This window comes from Lates calcarifer, linkage group LG6 (assembly GCF_001640805.2).
Source record: "Lates calcarifer isolate ASB-BC8 linkage group LG6, TLL_Latcal_v3, whole genome shotgun sequence".
NCBI classification, from domain to species: Eukaryota; Metazoa; Chordata; class Actinopteri; family Centropomidae; genus Lates; species Lates calcarifer.
The window spans coordinates 22,554,569-22,572,310 of NC_066838.1; the positions used below are offsets into that span (position 1 = coordinate 22,554,569).

General features: G+C 43.7%; 1 protein-coding gene across 1 annotated transcript in view; it reads left to right on the plus strand.

The window, feature by feature from the left end:
* Nucleotides 1–17,742, plus strand: part of plxna2 (plexin A2) — a 162,684-nt gene that overhangs the window by 14,657 nt on the left and 130,285 nt on the right. The window contains 2 exon segments of the mRNA XM_018681933.2: nucleotides 9,348–10,681; nucleotides 15,001–15,183. Coding sequence (XP_018537449.1) covers nucleotides 9,348–10,681; nucleotides 15,001–15,183 — 1,517 coding nt within the window.

A 17,742-nucleotide genomic window follows, 5' to 3' on the forward strand; every position in this document is an offset into this window, starting at 1 on the left:
GTTATACGTGCCTCAGAAGAAAAAGCCTGAAAATAGGCCTTAATGGCCCCCAGACAGTGGTGTGTATTTCAGAGGCAGGCACCACTATACTCTGGGTCACAGCAGGTTTTGAACACAATGAGTGAAGGTTTCCTTCCTCCTGTAAAAGTTTACATAACAAACAACACAGCCACCACATTAACTGAATTCTACTGTGTTACTGTAGAAATGTCAAGGCTGACTGTAAAGATGATATGAGTGAAATGTTTTTTACATCGCTAATAGGTCTTAGGTCCTTAGGAGTTGTTACCATTGCAACTGTAAACACACACCAACATCATAAACAGTCTGTTCTTTCTTCGCTTCTCCACATGAAGCCTTATCTGTGCTATTATTTCACAGTAGCTGTCTGGCTTTGGTCAGACTCAAATGTTTGGCCTTTTTTCCTCCCTTAATCGGGTTTAGTGAGAAGTCTGAGCAACAGATAAAGTGAGGACAAGGCATGATGTTTATACTGTTGTGCTCAGTCTGGAGGGAAGAAGAGCGGGTCATTGAGGTTAGGCGGTTAAACTCCTCACAAATGCTTCCATTGCAATAAATCACAGTCATGAGTGTGAGATAAACTCCCCAAGTGTGTGTGTGTGTGTGTGTGTGTGTGTGTGTGGAGCTACTGCTGACCCTGAGCAGACTGGGATTGTGAGTGGAGTACAACCTGCACTGGAACCTTGGACTGGAAGAGGATGTCATAGACTTGGTGACAGCCTTATGTCCGAGCTTCCCGTGTGACAGCGGGAAACATTTCACATCTGTTACCAAGTGTTTGTTTATACAGTCTTGCTGTGTTTGTCAAAAAGTCAATGAAGGAGCGTGGCTAGCTGTAAACATCATTAACCCAATGGTGAGAGTCCCAGAGATAACGGTCTGCTGTCTTGAGTGAGTGTGAGGAATTAAATCGGCCACATGCACACTGACACAGACAGACTTGTGCACACACGCATGCACGCATCAACTGCAGCTATAGTCATCATCAGTCAATCACATGAGAGCTGAGATAAACAAATGACTGTCTTCTGCTTTATCAGTGTACTGAAGACTCTCATAGGTTTCATGATGGAGCAAAGGATGTTTTATTTGTCTTTGCCTAGTGTATAGTTTTTTCTTTCTGTGCCAGCACCATGCATGCTGCCAGATAACTGATCCAGGACTCAGAGCGGTGGGGGATTAGCGATTGCACATACTCTACTGTAATGTTAATTGCATTGACAGATAATTGATTTTAGCATGGATAGAGCCACAGCTGGCCCAGCAAGCATTCACGGTTACATGTCTGTATTACATCACAGGTCCTATTCTCACTGTTCCGAGTTGCATCAGCAGTTGTGGTGCATGACTAATGCACTGTGTGCCACCACACTTGAAGCAATACACTATATACTACTTCACCTGTCTGGTGTATCCTCTTTAAGCCACATAGCAATTTACGATGATCTTTTATCGTGTGTTTGATGGAGGAGCTCAGTAGAAGAGAGTGTTTCCTGCTGCGTCTCCAGTGTCTGGGTGTTAGCCAAGCCAGAGAAGCCTCATCCTCTCAGCCAGTGTGTGATTACAGAGCTACACCAGGCTATATCATACACTCCTTAGATGAAACAGTAGCAGTAGAAATTGAAGGGATTACTTTGACTGACAGGATTCCCATCATTTTCTTCCTCCTCCCAGAAAGTCTTACATAACCATGCCGGATTTTGGCTGGTGGCTACTGAGTGAAATAATATGTATCATTGTCTAATGAGGTAGATATAGTGTACATTTATAACAAAATAATAGTACTATCTCAATTTTTTTTCACCTCCTTTTCTTGACACGTCTCTTCTTCTTCTCATTCCTCTCTCTCTTTGACCAGCAGCCCCCCTCCTCTCTCTCGAGTGTGCCAGCCAGCCTGTGTAAATTTGCTCCAGATAATAGTGGACGTACCGTGCCAGCTTCTGGAGTTGTGGCTGCTGCTGTGGCTGTAACGGCTTGTTACCCAGCTGGAGTAATGACTGCATGGCTCCTTCCCCTTGCCTCCTTCTTTCCTTCCTTCCTTCCTTCCTTCCTTCCTCCCTCTCTTCCTCTGTCTGCCCTGCTCTTTCTCTTTCATCTCTCTATCTCCCGCTCACACACTCAAACTGGGGGCACTGTTTTGTTTTGTCCTTCTCAGCCACTTTCACAGGCCATCATTCACTGTTTCTGTCCCCTTATCTCGATTCCTCTCTTGCTGTATTTTATTGCTTGTCTTACCCTTTTCCTATTTCCTCGCTATCCCTCTCCCTTCTCTCAATCCCTCCAGCAGTAGTTGCCTTGGCCACTGAGCCATGCTCCAGCACCACTCTGATCCTGATGAGACAAATGATGAAGCAGGGAGTGGGGGCATTGAGTGAACGCAAGGGGAGATATGTGGCTACTGAAATGGAAGCCATTTCCTTAAACTTTATCTTCTTCATTAATCTGCCTCTGTGAACCTGAAATGTTTCACGCACACTCCACAGAACAAGTGCTTAATCTCACATATTTCAGCTCACTTGCAGAGGCTGTTTGGTGGTGCTTAACGGCGGCTTTGGCGCGATTATTTGACAGAAGGTTCGGCCCATTGGTGCCTCATTTTGATTGGGTAACTGCACACCAAAGGTCAGAGTCCAAGCTTTGTTTAGCAGAGTGCAGCTGCAGGCAGATAACACCTCTGCAGGGAGAGTCTGTTGATAAAGAAAGCAAATACACAACAAAAGCCAGTGCAAACAGACACATAACTATGATAATGTTGGTGCGTGCATGCAGACACACATGCACACACAGGTCATGCTGTGGCTTGCCCTTGTTTGGGTTAATGTCATCTGTATCTTCTTGGCTTGGTTACCCTCACCACAGCTAGTCCTCTCTCATTACATTCAACTCTGCAGCACGTTAATGACCTAGAGTTTATGTAATCTGATTGCAGCAAGGCCAGACGAACTGAGCCATTCATTCATTTCATTCCAATCTACTCCACACAGGACGCACAATTGCCTGCTCACTCAGACCAGCGCCCCTAGCTGTCCTTTGCACCTGCTACCTGGTGCACCAGCCAAGTTCTTCAGTTCGGCAAGTCCATTTGTCTGCTTCAACAACTCTTAAATGTGCCATAAGATTTGGCCAGACAGAAGCAACCTCAGATTTGAGAAACATAGCGTGCACTGCACTTGTAATTTTGAGGTTTAGCTCACAATTAAAATGGATGGCTTTTCTAGATTGCTCAAAATGTATCATTTAATTCAAATGAAACAAGATCACAGCCTAAAACTACCAGTTTATCTATTATTCTACATATCATAATGTCTCTGACATAATCAACAACATTTTGAAACAGGATTTAAAATTCCTTTGGATTGCAGGATATTAAATTTTACAGCCATGTGTCTGTATAGCTCACATTTTTTTTATAATTTATGTTGACATAATTCATTTTCAGATTCGCCACCCACTGACACGCACCACAGGTACTTTTCCTTTCATGCTGTACAATTGCATCCTTCCACATACGGCTTTCATTATACCACTATATTGACTTTCAAAGTGACAGGATCATGCAGCATCACCAACACGCTTCAGGAATAGTTAAGATCCTCCGATTTGATAAAATGTGTATGGTGTCAATCAAAGAGCCTGATTCAGTTCCAATCTGTATGTGAGCTGAGGTGAGCTATCTGATCCTGTGGCCTCCAGTGACATCCTGCTGTGTTTGTTTTCTTCGCCCACTGAGGATTCCCTCTCCTCTCACTGAGTGCCTTTACAATTTAGATTTATGGAAATGCCTCCTAATAGAAAGCTGCTTTCACAGGATGACAGACAGCAATGATGAGGCGTACACCACATAGCTACGGGTAGTGGGACTGCCTGAGAAGATCACGCCTCAGGATCCAACCTCCAATTTAATAGGAAAAGTACATGGAGGCTGTGTGTTGTGTCAGCGGAAGCAGGGAATGAGAAAAATGGGGATAATTTATGTACGTCTATGCTGGATGTGTGCCCTGTCTATATGTGCACATGCCTTTGATTGAGGGCGTGCATAGCTGCCTGTCTGAGCTTGTACAAGAGCATGAGAGTGAATGTCTGCGCGTCTGTGTGTTTGGAGGAGGTGGTGGCTGTGGGAGGGGAAACAAAAATCATTAGAATAACAATGACATTGTAATCTCTCTCAGTGGATGTCACAGGTTTTAGGCGTAATACCAGTGTGTTTCTGCTCAAACAGAGTTTGGAATGTGTGAGGCGGGAGGGGGGCTCAGCAGAGGCAGGGTTAAAGGAAAGATTAGATACACGTGCCCTTGTTTGCATTCAGGGATAAGCAACTATACTGAGACGATTATTTCTGTGTCATCGTGACAACTGTTTTTGTCGAAGAGCTCAAAATGTGTGTGGGGTGTGTGTGTTTTTAATAATCTTTTATATGCATTCATTGGTGTAATAACTCAGCCAGGCTGGGGTGGAATGGAATACTTTGACTGCTTTCATAGATGCAATTCAGTGAAAGGCAATTGAAGGCCTCGCTGCAGGCCTCTAAACTCAGATGGTCATGAGCAAATGCACTGATATGGGTCACTAACAAAGATAGTGCTATTAAACACTGGATGCAAAGTGCTCTGTTAGAGTGCCCTTAGAGCACATGCTTAATCGTGGACAAGTGCGCATTAATTTACCATGCACCACTAAATTACAGCTCTTTAAGCCACAGCTCAGAGCCCAGCACATATCATGTGTTAAGATAAACAAAAACAAAACAGATTATAAAAAGGCCTTGCACAAAAATATGTCATACAATTGGGGGTTTAAATTAGCAACAACTGTGTTTGGACTATTCTGATGTTATGTGCAGGTCTTTGTGACACTGTTGTCACTATTTCTTCCATCAGTGTGATGGAATTTTGAATTCTGTCACAGAAGGAAATATTAGGCATAATCAGATACCTCCAACACCACAGCAGAGGAAACCAGGCAGAATGAATGATAGCAGTTTCTGGAGGGCTCGTGGTTTCTGGGGAGGGTGTTATCCCTCTACTTTGCTACTGTGTCATTTCCTTGTGGTGGCTGGAAGGATGGATGGATGCAGAATAGATGTGTTGAGTTTTCCTGGAGGCTGACAGATAGGGCTGGCACTGGAGCAGAGAAACCCATTTCATATTGAGACAAAAGGATGTATAAATATAACTCCAGCTCAACAACTCAAGATGCCAGCGAGTCTTCTCATTATCTCCACTCTTGATAGCAGCAAAGAGAGAAGACTAATGGACTAACCTCTGCTGCTAATCGCTTTTTTATAGTCTCCTATAGAAGGAAATTTCCCTTTAAGGAAGATTAAACTTTCTGTTTTTACTGTGCAAATGGCCACATCAACCGAAAAGCTTGCCACGCAAAATGTTAAACATTTTAAACCTTTTACTTTTCTTGACTAGCTGGTTTGTTGATTTTTGTTCCAAGTTGTCTCTCTGATTTGTACCGTATCACTTTTACTTAAGCATTAAGATTTCACGCTTTACATTAATCATTCAGGGAATAACACATTAATCCAAGGCATGAAATTATGATCTCCCATTTCCTTTTCCTATCTGACAACAATGGCTTTAGCACGTTAAATGGATTTTGGTTTATGTTTTTTATCTTCTGCAATACAATCGCCGTAAATATGAATTTAGGAGATCAAGCAAAATTGGCTGCATTGTTAAGAAGCTTAGTATGTCAGTACAAAGAGGGAAAAAAAATCAAAAGCCACAAAAACAGAAGACCTACTGACTATTCCAGGGTGAGAGAGGTTTAGATCTGCTCCCGCTCCAGAGGCCACTTCCTAAAGCCTGTTCTTTCCTGATTCAGTTTGCTGGCTGCTGCGCTGCCCCAGGCTGTTTTGTCCACAAGCAACAGTGATAGTTTGCATAGCTTATCATTTCACGTTTTGTCTTGTCTAGCCTTGCCTATTCCTTCCTCAGCTTCTTTACTTCAGATAATCTTCACAATGCATCCCCCTTTGACCATAGTTGCCGTGGCCGCTGCATCTTGCCCAGTGGCTGGGGAAATCACTAGCATTTCAGGAAAGGGACTCACAACCAGACACGGTGAGAGAGCACAGGCAGCCAGTGGGAACAGTTTGTTTAACAAGCGCTCAGATGCAGCCTGGCTGAGTGTGCCAACGCAATGTTTTTGTGTGCCTGACTATTCATTATGAATGGGAAGTTTTGCGAAAACTGTCTCTTCTCCGAGCCATGATCACAGCTTGCGTGTGTGCTGGAATGGGAGTGCTTTTCTGTCTCTCTTGACTTGATGCTCTTCTTTCTTTGCCTTCCATGTCTGCCAAAGAGATTGTCAGATGAGTGTTGGAATGGAAATCTACTGACAATGACCATGATATTTTGAGTTTTTTGGCATTTTATGTTCTTATATGATGTAACACTCTGAAGCGACTGACAGTTTGTCATCATGCCAGTCCATCTTTCTGCCTCAGTGCAACGACCACAGTTGTGATGCGTCAAACTGAACTTACTTCAGGACCAGGACTTGTTTCGTGTCGTCAGAGACTGACAGACATCTGCTCATTGTTTGTAAAAATATAGGTGATATTGCAAAGTTGCAGCTGTTAGAACCACAGCGCTAATGGCGAAGATAGTTCTCACATACGAGGAGCTAAATTTTGACTTGTATTTGTAATTAAAGGCTGAAAACACTGCCTTCCCCCTACCTTACCCATGATTCTATTCACTGCCAACACAGTCATGGCCTCTTGTTTTTCTAGGTCAGTAGGTAACTATGTTTAAGTATGAATCATGCCTGGTTGCATTTATATGTTAATTTCCTTCTTGGTAGTTCTGACTCCTATTAAAAAAAAGAAAGGCATGGCTTTGAACTGAGGAGCATGAGGGGTGATCAGTTGTTGTTCTTATTCTTTTCAAGTCTACTCCTTTGCTATATAGTACAGAGAAGTCTCTGTCAAGTGCAACAAAGAGGTCGTCATGCAATCAACTTAAACAAAGACTTCATTCCCTCTGTTACCGAAACCAATATGAATGGATAACCTTAGTGGAGCCTTTTATTTACACCATTCAGTCACTCTATTTCTCTGCAGCTGTTGCCACAACATGAGGGAGTGATGAATATATTTCTTCCAGTGACTGGGGAAGAAGAGAGAAATAAAAAGGAGAGGAGAACATACACACATACGATTAGGGGGCGGGGGCACAGCAAAAACTCTAAAGGGCAAAAGGCTGCGGGGCTTGAGCAAAAAGCTGGCTCAGCAGGAGGCTGATTATACCACCAAAGGGATCCACTTTGCACATCTAGCATGTACAAACTCAAACAAAGGAGCATGGCAGTGCGCAGGCAGCTGAAAGTGAGGGTGGGGGTCTGGCTCTCGCTGCTTTTTTAAAGGCAATGGCACTTTTATGACCATGCTAATAAACTGCTTCTGGGACGGAGCGCCTCCCACACCTCCGCCTGCACACACGCCAAGAACAGCTTGACTGGGCCTTAGGACCTGTGTTTATGGACATATGGATCAATACACTCCCTAAGGGTCTATATTTAAGTCTGAGCTGAGTAGCGTACCCGTTGATCACAGGGGGAGGGGAGGGACCCCAAGATGGCCATTACTAGATTTGGAGTGAGGTCTATGAAAGGGCAGACACGGTTCAGAGGGAATCCCAAATCGGCTCTGCAAATCAAACTCACCCCGAACACTGTCGCCGTGGTAGCCTGGATGTGCAGTATCTCCCCGTGTAATGCTCCTTTTCTATCTCCAGTTGCAAGTGCTTGTTAATTCAAAGCGTAGTTGCTGATTATTCTAGCCACATCTTTCACCCTTGATTGTCTGTGCCCTCACTGCTGGAAATGCAAATCTGGAGCGTGACAAACGATGTAGGGCCGTCTCTGACACGTTCAAGCCCCCGGCGTCCCCATGTCGCTCCCCAGCTTACCTCCTCCAGCTCCACAGTAATTACCCTTGTTGGATCGCTACGCCTAATCATACTTGATTTTGGGATGCACTGCCATTGTCTCCACTTGTTAGCCCCTCACACTGCCTGGTTCTGATAGAGTACACTGATAATACTGGGGAAATGAGGCACACACACACAGACACAAACACACACATACACATACTGTATATTCTGTTGGCGGGTGTTTTTATGAGGAAGCTGTGTACAGATCTAATACGGTGGCTGATTCATTTAAAGATGACTGTTGTACTGCCAGTGATTAATCCCTCTATGATCTGATCATGTCAGGAGGAGATGAATAGAATAAAAGGATGAAAAAACAACAGCAATGTTTAGAAAAGAATAATTAATAGATTCATATTCTGTAAAACAGGTCCCTTAAAAAGGAGGGAGCAATGGGAGGGGTGTGTGGAAGTGGCTCCCAATTTGTTCTCACTTTGTTCCAGTAATAAGATCCAGGCCTTCCTTTCCAATGGACGAGATAATTAACTCCTGGGGACAGACTGCGCAGAGCTCTGTCTCTCAGTTTATGGCACATGGAGAGAGATCTCTACAGCCCAGGCTGAGCATGGTTGCATAAATTGCAGACTTTGCTTGATGCATGTTTTAACAGATAGATACGGAAAAGGGAAAAATGATAGGCCTGTTGGTTGATGGCTGGTAGAGTAAAAAATGGGAGGAAGGGGGTGAATGTGGAAATTAAATGAGAAGGCGTAGGTTTTAAAGGAGGAGAGAACAGGAATTTTAGCTATGTACTAATATATCTGTTATTTCATGCTGAATTTTTGTTTTTTTTTAAATCACATTTTTGGTTATTTATTTAATTATTCATTGTTTTACTTTTTTATAGCTTAAAATGCAAAAAGCAAATTAAAACCACATTTTAAGTAATATGAGCTAGACACATTTTTAATAAAATTGTGTTTCCAGTTTCAAGATCTATTTGGATAAGTTTAACCAAATTTTCATTTGACTCATTGTGATGAGTCATTGTCAAGTGTCCAAGGCTTTATGTGAAATGTAAGTCTGTGGGCAGTGTCTGTTCTTGGAAACTGCTTGCTCAGTGTGTGACAGAGGCAGTGGTAGTATGAGTCAGGTCAGGCTAATTTCCGTTGCTGTAACCTGCCTCTCTTCCTGCATTGTCGTGTCCGATCCAGCAGCTTCTTTGGAATGTGCACCATAATGGCTTCCGCCAATTGTTTCTTTAAACCTCCACTCCCTTTCTCCACTGCTCATCGCCTTACTGAAGTTAAACTTTGACCTTTTCAAGCAGTGACATCTTTAATCCAGAGCTTTTTCCATTTGGTGTTTCCTTTATATGAAATGTGAGTCATACTTTGATGTCTAACATCTTTTCTCTTTCTCCTTTGTTTTCTTTTCCAGAAACATGTGAAGACCCTTGCGAAGCTTTGACCTGCAAGTTAGCCTTCAACAACAAAAAGGCAAAGGTCTCCTCCCTCCTCCCTGCCGTCCATTCTCTCTGCTTTCTCTGCACTTTCTTTGCAGGCCCGTTAAACATGGAGGGCCAGCGGGCAACACGCAGGACTTTATCACCTCACCCTAAAGTAGGAGCCGTAGCTGCTCTGCTAGGCTTCTGGCTCTTAGCGATCCCTGCCCTGTGCAGTGGACAGACATTCACTAGTTTCCACCCTGAACGTCGGGACTGGGTCTTCAACCACCTGACGGTTCATCAAACCACAGGAGCATTGTATATTGGAGCAGTCAACCGTGTGTACAAGCTCTCAGGCAACCTTACCCTCCTTGTTTCCCATGATACAGGCCCAGAGGATGATAACAAGGCCTGCTACCCCCCTCTGATTGTCCAGCCCTGTTCTGAGCCCCTTGTCTCTACCAACAATGTCAACAAGCTTCTTCTCATTGATTATTCCCAAAATCGGTTGCTGGCCTGTGGCAGCCTCTACCAGGGTGTCTGCAAACTCCTCAGATTGGATGACCTCTTTATCTTAGTGGAGCCCTCCCATAAGAAAGAGCACTACCTCTCCAGTGTCAACCAGACTGGGACCATGTATGGGGTCATTGTGCCTTCACAGGGCCAGGATGGCACCCTGTTTATTGGCACAGCAGTAGATGGAAAGCAGGACTACTTTCCCACCATTTCCAGTCGAAAACTGCCGCGTGACCCAGAATCTTCTGCTATGCTTGATTATGAATTGCACACTGACTTTGTGTCCTCTCTCATCAAGATACCATCAGACACACTGGCACTCGTCTCCCACTTTGATATTTACTATGTTTATGGCTTCGCCAGTGGCAGCTTTGTTTACTTCCTGACTGTCCAGCCTGAGACGCCAGAGAACAGCATGTCATCAAGTGGATCCACCAGTGACCTCTTCTACACCTCTCGTATCGTCCGCCTCTGCAAAGATGACCGCAAGTTTCACTCCTACGTCTCTCTCCCTGTTGGCTGTGTGAAAAATGGCGTGGAATACCGGCTACTGCAGGCTGCCTACCTCGGCAAGCCAGGCCGCGTTCTCGCCGCCTCGCTCAACATCAGTGCCCAAGATGATGTGCTCTTCACAATCTTCTCTAAGGGTCAGAAGCAGTTCCATCGCCCGCCAGATGACTCAGCACTCTGTGTGTTCACCATCCGAGACATCAATGCACGAATAAAGGATCGCCTGCAGTCCTGTTACCAGGGAGAAGGAAACCTGGAGCTCAACTGGCTGCTTGGGAAGGATGTTCAGTGCACCAAAGCGGTGAGTTACAGTAATAAACACTGATTGAAAAAATATTCACAGATGCACTGTATATACAGTATGCACTTCTTAGTCATTTAGAGTCCAGAAATGATTATGACTGAAATATGCCTTTTCCGTGTGCTGACAATGGGGTGACCGCTATCATACAGAGATTAATCATCAGTCTAAAGCTGAGACAAGAGAAGCATTAATATACTGTGCATGGTCATGGAAAGAACTCTGAGATAGTCCGACAACAACTACTTTTTTATGGTCAACATTGAAGGACTGACTAAAGCTTCTCAGTGAGCCTAGAAATCACAGCATGCAGTTTTAGGGCGTGTGCTGTAATGAAAATTATCACAGCAGTCATCAGGAAATACTTTTGATTGCCTTATGTAGTATTCTCTCTTTTATCTAATGATTCTCACACTACATGTAATTATGTCAGAAAATATATTTCAATGGGAGATAACCATAAATTACAGGGGAATTTTATTTCTTTTCTTTTTTCTTGTTTTTTGTGGTTACATCAAAGTAGTGATATTCTCCTTGAGCACAATATAAATAAACACACACTCCCCCCTTCTAGAAGGAGGAAAAGCAGTAGGGGGGAGGACACTTTGGGAAAATCCCCAATTATCCTATAATACAAGGCCATGTAACTGCTACATGTTGTCAACTAGAATTAAGTTTCTTGAGGCTACAGTCCTTGGTGCTTTCATTCAGTAATTGCTATTAGGATTTATTAGGATTTATTATTTTTAAAAATGTGAAGAATTAATGACTAGCTAGTATGACTAGTCAGTTACAGAGTGTGCGTATGTCTTAGGCTTAGGAATGTCAATTGAACATATATGTGTGTATGTGTGTGAGGGAGCTGTGGCATAGGTCTTCATGTATTTTTAGGGTTAATGATATCCCTATCCTCACTGTGATGACAGCCACTGATCAGATTCCTTTGTTGCTAATCCCCCCCAGGGCATTCAATTGACCACTCTTATTAAAATCAGTAAATTCCCCATTAGCACAATGTCAGAGGTGATTGTCAGGAGGAGGGAGATATTATCTCGAACTAGCGCTGTTGGGTTTTATTAGCTCCACTGAGAAGGCGAGAGGAGAGGTTGAGAAGAAGGAGAGTAGGTGGAAGAAGGAGAAATGGTGACATATAGCGATGACAGTGCTGAGGTAGGTAGACTTTCTAACTGTAGGAGCTCAAATTAGAACCTTTTTCCAGTTTCCCAGAAGAATCCCCAGTCATCTCAGTATGCTCTGAAGGGTGCCAGCCATTACCTGAAAAAACTGCACCTCCCACTCCATTCTTTAGACATGCACTGCGAAAAATGTTCTGCTCTCCTTTCACATTATACACCAAGGATACACAAGCTTTGTCTGTGTAGCCACAGAGATAAGAAGATGTAAAATACAGTCCTTAAGACCGTGTCCTCGTACTCAATGAACAGCCAGTAAATCCATAGTATAATATGGATTATGCAGATAGATGTCAATGGATGAGGAACTCTTAAAGCCTATACAAATTACATTTAACAACCAAAGATGTCAACCATGCTAACATTGTCTGCTTGCTGTTAAATCCCCAACTCAAGCTGTGTGGCTGCTTTAAAGTGCACATATGTTTCACATCTTGTCTTACTTGAATAAATATGTTCCTGTAACTCTGTGTGCGGTATTTTTAGAGCGCCATGTCTGAGAGATCCATCAAAAATATGAGGTGAATCAAGGTTAGACCAACCCGAGAGCCTGTATTTTTTGTTAACTGTTAACTGTACCTCACTTGGTTTCTGAGTAAATTACACATGCAGTCCCAGCGCCTTTCCTCTGGTCCATTGCTAACAGCAGGTAGCCAGTGAGCTCAAAGCAGAGAACCTTAATTATACCCCCAGCTCCCATTCCCATCTTTCAGACATTTCAGTGTATGTACGCTTACGTACAGGCCAAGGCTGAGGCTGGGAATGGAACTGAGGCTGAGCCAGGGGATTCAGACACAGCAGCCAGTCAAAGATTTATCACCCAGCCGTCCAGCCTTCTGCCATCTGGAGATCCACACCATCTCTGTTGTCGCTCCCAAGGAGGAGAGCCATGATGGGATTCTTTCTGTATCAGGCTGTCTGTGGTGTATGTGTGTGTCTCTCTCTTAGTAACACTATCATCCTGTCTTGCTTTTTTCTCATGCTCCACCAACTAATTAACCACTCGTGAGAGCAAAGGGAAGCTAGTATTGATAACACTGATATACCCTGGGAGGGAAGCTCTGAGAGCAGATATCCTGTCACAGCTAATTCATCCCTCATTCAAATTCCACACCAAATGGAACATTTGATGTCATTGTTATTATGTATGTGATTATGTAGTTTACTGTTGAAGCAGACCAGGGTAACAACTGTTTTGTCAGTATAGATTGAATATTGTTTTGTGAGTTATTCAATAAGGATTAATCACACAGAGTTGCAGCCTATTTTTAGTCTCACCACAGCCCTGCCAAAGATAATCAGTGTAATTTGTAGGAAACAGGCCGATCTGCATTTCTTCACTACTTGTGAGATTTGAGATAAGGCAGAGGGAAAAACAAAAACTTCTGCAAGAAGGTGAACAAGAAAAACACAACCACATGGAATCTGTGGGGATTTGGCTTGGCTGCCAAGTCTGCTAAGTGTACATCATCTAAACAATCTAGATATAATCAGAACCAAATGGTCTGGAGCCCAACAGACCATATGTGGAATAGCTGCATGCATTTGAGGGAGTAGCTATTGATAAGCTAAAGTCTGGAGCTCATGGCTGTCTCTAAAGATAGCTGCTTGCTTTGCTGCTTTCCCATCGGATTCATTCTGTGTGTCCATGTCTAATCAGCATAGTTTAAAACATGCATTAAACAGTTATATACTACATATTTCATTTTTAACCATAACACTAAAGGATAATGTAAGCTTACCTGTTTTTTTTCCTAATTTAAACACTGCAGTGGAGTACCCCATAGCACTCTGTGCTATTTTGGGCAGAGGAAATAAAAGAAAATGCCATAAAATGGGGGGCGTGACTATAAGAGCGGAGGCGATTATTCCCTGTCAGCATTATTGCTTTCACTCTGCTCTTGAAAATGTGCATAGTACTGAACGTTTTTACAGCCATGTTATGTAGTGAGAGGCTGAGTTGCCTCCCAGAGTGGGAAATGTCACTCAACATAGTCTGCTTATACCATTCTGACAGGGACAGAGACAGAGACAGAGAAGAGACAGACGAGATAGATATAGTGACAGAAAGAGAATTAATGAGTTGGGGTTGAAGAAAGGGAATATATATTCAGAGGGTGAATAAGATAGAGTTTGTGAGCAAGCGATTGTGGGATATATACATGGGAGGCTTGCCTGGCCATCTGACTTTACTCCACATGGCACTTTGAGGCCACTGCCACTCAGACTGTCTCAGCTGACCTGATTCAACACCAGAAGGACCACTGCCTTACTCCTCATTCATCACCTCCTCTTTTCCTGTGGTTTCTTCTCTTGTCTTATCTTAGGATAGACTGCATCTTCACTTCAAGCAGTTCTCATAAGAAATATAATGTCACTTAAATTTTCCCAAGAAGTGAAGTCAAACTTCATGAGACTTTATGGTGGTGATTATTTTCTAATGAATGTGCAAATACTGTTAATTACAGACTCTTCGCTTACATGCATATTTCAGGGTTGCACATTTATTATGCAGCGTGTTTGCCAGTACTCATAGTTATCATGCAGCATGTGTCTTCCTGCAGAGGTGTGATGATAGGCCAGGGTAATGAGCCACGGTGAGAGCAAGGTGGAGTTCAGTCAGGCGGAGCTGAAACATGTCTGCCAAGTGGAACAGAAAGGCAAACGTTTGTCTGGCTGGGAGACTCACTCACACACCTCCAGCTCGTTCTGACCTCCCCCTTCTCTCTCAGGCTCACCTCTCTCACCCCCTTATTTCTGTCTCAGACACTCTCTGACACCGCCACTATTTCCACAACTTTGACCATCGCTCTCTCCTTCTGTCTCACTCTGTCACCTTCATCTTTCCTCCTTACTGAGCTGTCTTCTTTTATAATGCTCTGCGTCTCAGCCTCTCCACTCCGCTAATGTCTTACTCTCTAAGTCAGTCTCTCTGAGGTATTTTTGTCGCTCCCCCTTCCAACACTCCATTTCATGTCAGGGGTTTCTATGTTTAATGTGACACATTTGTCTCATATTCCCCATCACCTCCTCTTTCTTTTTCTATGTTTCACTTTTTGTTTTAATTGTCTTGTCATTTATTCATACTTCATTCTTTAACCTTTTGTTTGTCCTCTCTTCCTCTAGCCGGTGCCCATTGACGACTCTTTCTGTGGTCTGGACATCAACCAGCCACTCGGAGGTTCTCAGCTGGTGACCGGTCACACTCTCTACACTGAAACTCGGGACCGCATGACTTCTGTCACCTCGTATGTCTACAACGGCTACTGTGTAGCCTTTGTGGGCACCAAGAGTGGACGGCTAAAGAAGGTTAGTACTGGTTCCTTTTCTCTTCTCTCCCAGCACTTAAAGGCCTGTTGTAGGAGATTTCTGCCCACTTCATCACTGTGATGCATAAGGATTCAGGCTGTTCAGTGGTCCACGGGGGCACAGACACTGTGAAGTGGTCCTATTTCCGTGCAGATGGATCATGGTCACAAAGAAACTTATCTCCTTAATATTTTATGCCTGCTGTCAAAGCGTCTGAGAGGGGTAATGGCGATGGCTAGCTCACTGTAGCGCTCATTACCAGTTCCTTGTTAAGTGAGCTCCAGTGTCGCAGTGTTGAATAACCTGCACTGGCCCATTAATTTTAATAGCCACCTTTCTGCCTGTGGCCCACTGAGAGGCAAAGGAGAGAGCAGGTCCATGCACTAAACACTAACTTCTTAGTCTTGGTTAGAGAATATAGATGCCACAGAGGGGTTAAGAGCTGCTGGCCAGTTAATAATCATAGATTTCACACCCCAACCACAGGATACAAGGTATTATATGAGACTGCTCATTGACAGGATTGAATGATGAAGAAAGTCAGTGCTATACTCTGATATGAGGCGATGTGTCAGTCAGAAATGTCTGTGTTTTGCCAATTAATTTCAAACAGCTGTTGCACAGTTATGGTGCTGACATCACTCCAGACAGCTGATGTTTAGACTGTACATGTATGTTGCATCTTAAAAAATTAACAACATGCTTCAGTGACGATAATACTGTGTGTGTGGATGCATTGTGTCACAATAGCTGTTTGTCTTGCATACTGATGGGGCTTTCTCGACTACATTCAGACAGCTGGTTGAAGGATTTGTCAGTATTCACTTGGCTCCTCCTCCCATGGGGCCGCTTGCGTGAGTGACAGCAGGAGTGTGTCACAGGGCCATAACTGGCTCATAACAGTCGTCCCTCCCCCTACTAACAGCTGCATGAGGCTCAAAGAGAGAGACTGAAAAGGAAGGAGTTGCTAAAACCATTTTAATACCTCTTTTGGCAAGTTCTTTGTTATTTCAAGCCTGGCAATGCGACACAAATGGTGTTGGCCTGGGTTATTTTGGTCTCCATCTATTCATAATTCAATCAATACACCAATCAGACTGTGGTGGAGAGAATATTCATTCGATGTAATCCCCTGTTTGAGCTGTTTAATAATTTAGCACCCTTTTCTACTTGGTTACATTAGATTAGACAGAAAAAAAGTGTTTTCCCCACTGCGTTGCTGTTGTGTATTGTTTTTATCTTCCTGCTTCTTTCCACACTCTTGTCTGTAGCTGCTGCCTGCCCTCCCCAACCCTCTGTCTCTCTTTCCTATCTACTGTTCCCTGTTTGAGAATCCATGTAAAATAGCCTTGCATGCTGCTGTGTACTTAGACTCACTTCTCAGAGGGGCATGACTGTAACCACAGTAACGCTAACATGGGGCGGGATTTACCAGGATATGAGAAGGGCACCTCGAGAGTGTAGGCACCACGATCCATGGGCCAGAACAGAGAAACCCAGTAGAGCACTCAACCGCAGAGACTGATCCAGATGACAGCAGAATAAGGTTATAATGCCACTTTCAGTACCATGGAGTATTCCTCTCATCGAATTTTTTTTTGTCATCATAGCCATCCCCCTATGAGTTAGCCTAGATGAGAGGATGCAGGAAATTTACTTTCTGGTAGAAATACTCTGACTGCCTTGATTATATCTCGCAAAAGATGACGTGAACGCTGGCTCTCAACATTATGAGGCATGAGAGAAAGCAATCATCGTGTTACAAGTAATGAAACAATAATTATTTCTCTCAGCGAGGGGCTCAAAACTGAATCTGCAGGCTTTTTGTATTGCAAGTTCAGCCGTGTTTTTGGTAAGCTAGTATTTTAGTCTAACATTGCTACTGAAGCAAGAGTTTGCTGGACTTTATCTGAACCTAATTTGTTTGAGATCACATGATCAGGCACCACTGTGCAAACAATTTGCATACAAGTACGCTGTTGGACAAGGACCAGTGGTGATTTGCATGCAAACACATGATTCCACAAGCACTGAGTGTCCATCTAATGTGCATGAAAGAGAGAATAACCACAATTAGCCGACACACTGCGACAGTCTGCAACACTGTACTTTTTTAATAGGTAATGAATAATCAGTAATGTTGTCTGAGAGCAGTGGTAGGAAGAGGGCTGATTTTCCCACTGTCATTGTTAAAGTGTGTGCGTTCCAGTGAAATATGCATGTGTTTACACTGAGGGTGTTATCCATTCACTCCCTCAGGTGTCACAGCGAGGGCAGAGGGATAGGGTGACCTGATGAGCCCCGGCTGCAGCTCTTCTGCAGAGGGCTGATAAGCTCCTACAGAGCTGTGTGAGACAAGTAGACGGGGTAGGGTGCTGCAGGCTTCCTTCAGATCTGAGCATGACACAGCTATAGGGTGACAAGATGTGATGCTTTGCTGGTGATACAGTTCCATACCTCCACCTCTCTCAGGCAACCAAGAGAGACAGACAGATGGGAAAAAGGGAGGGGTGTGTTTTGTGGGGATGCTTGGTTTGGGGGAGGTATGAGTGTGAACCA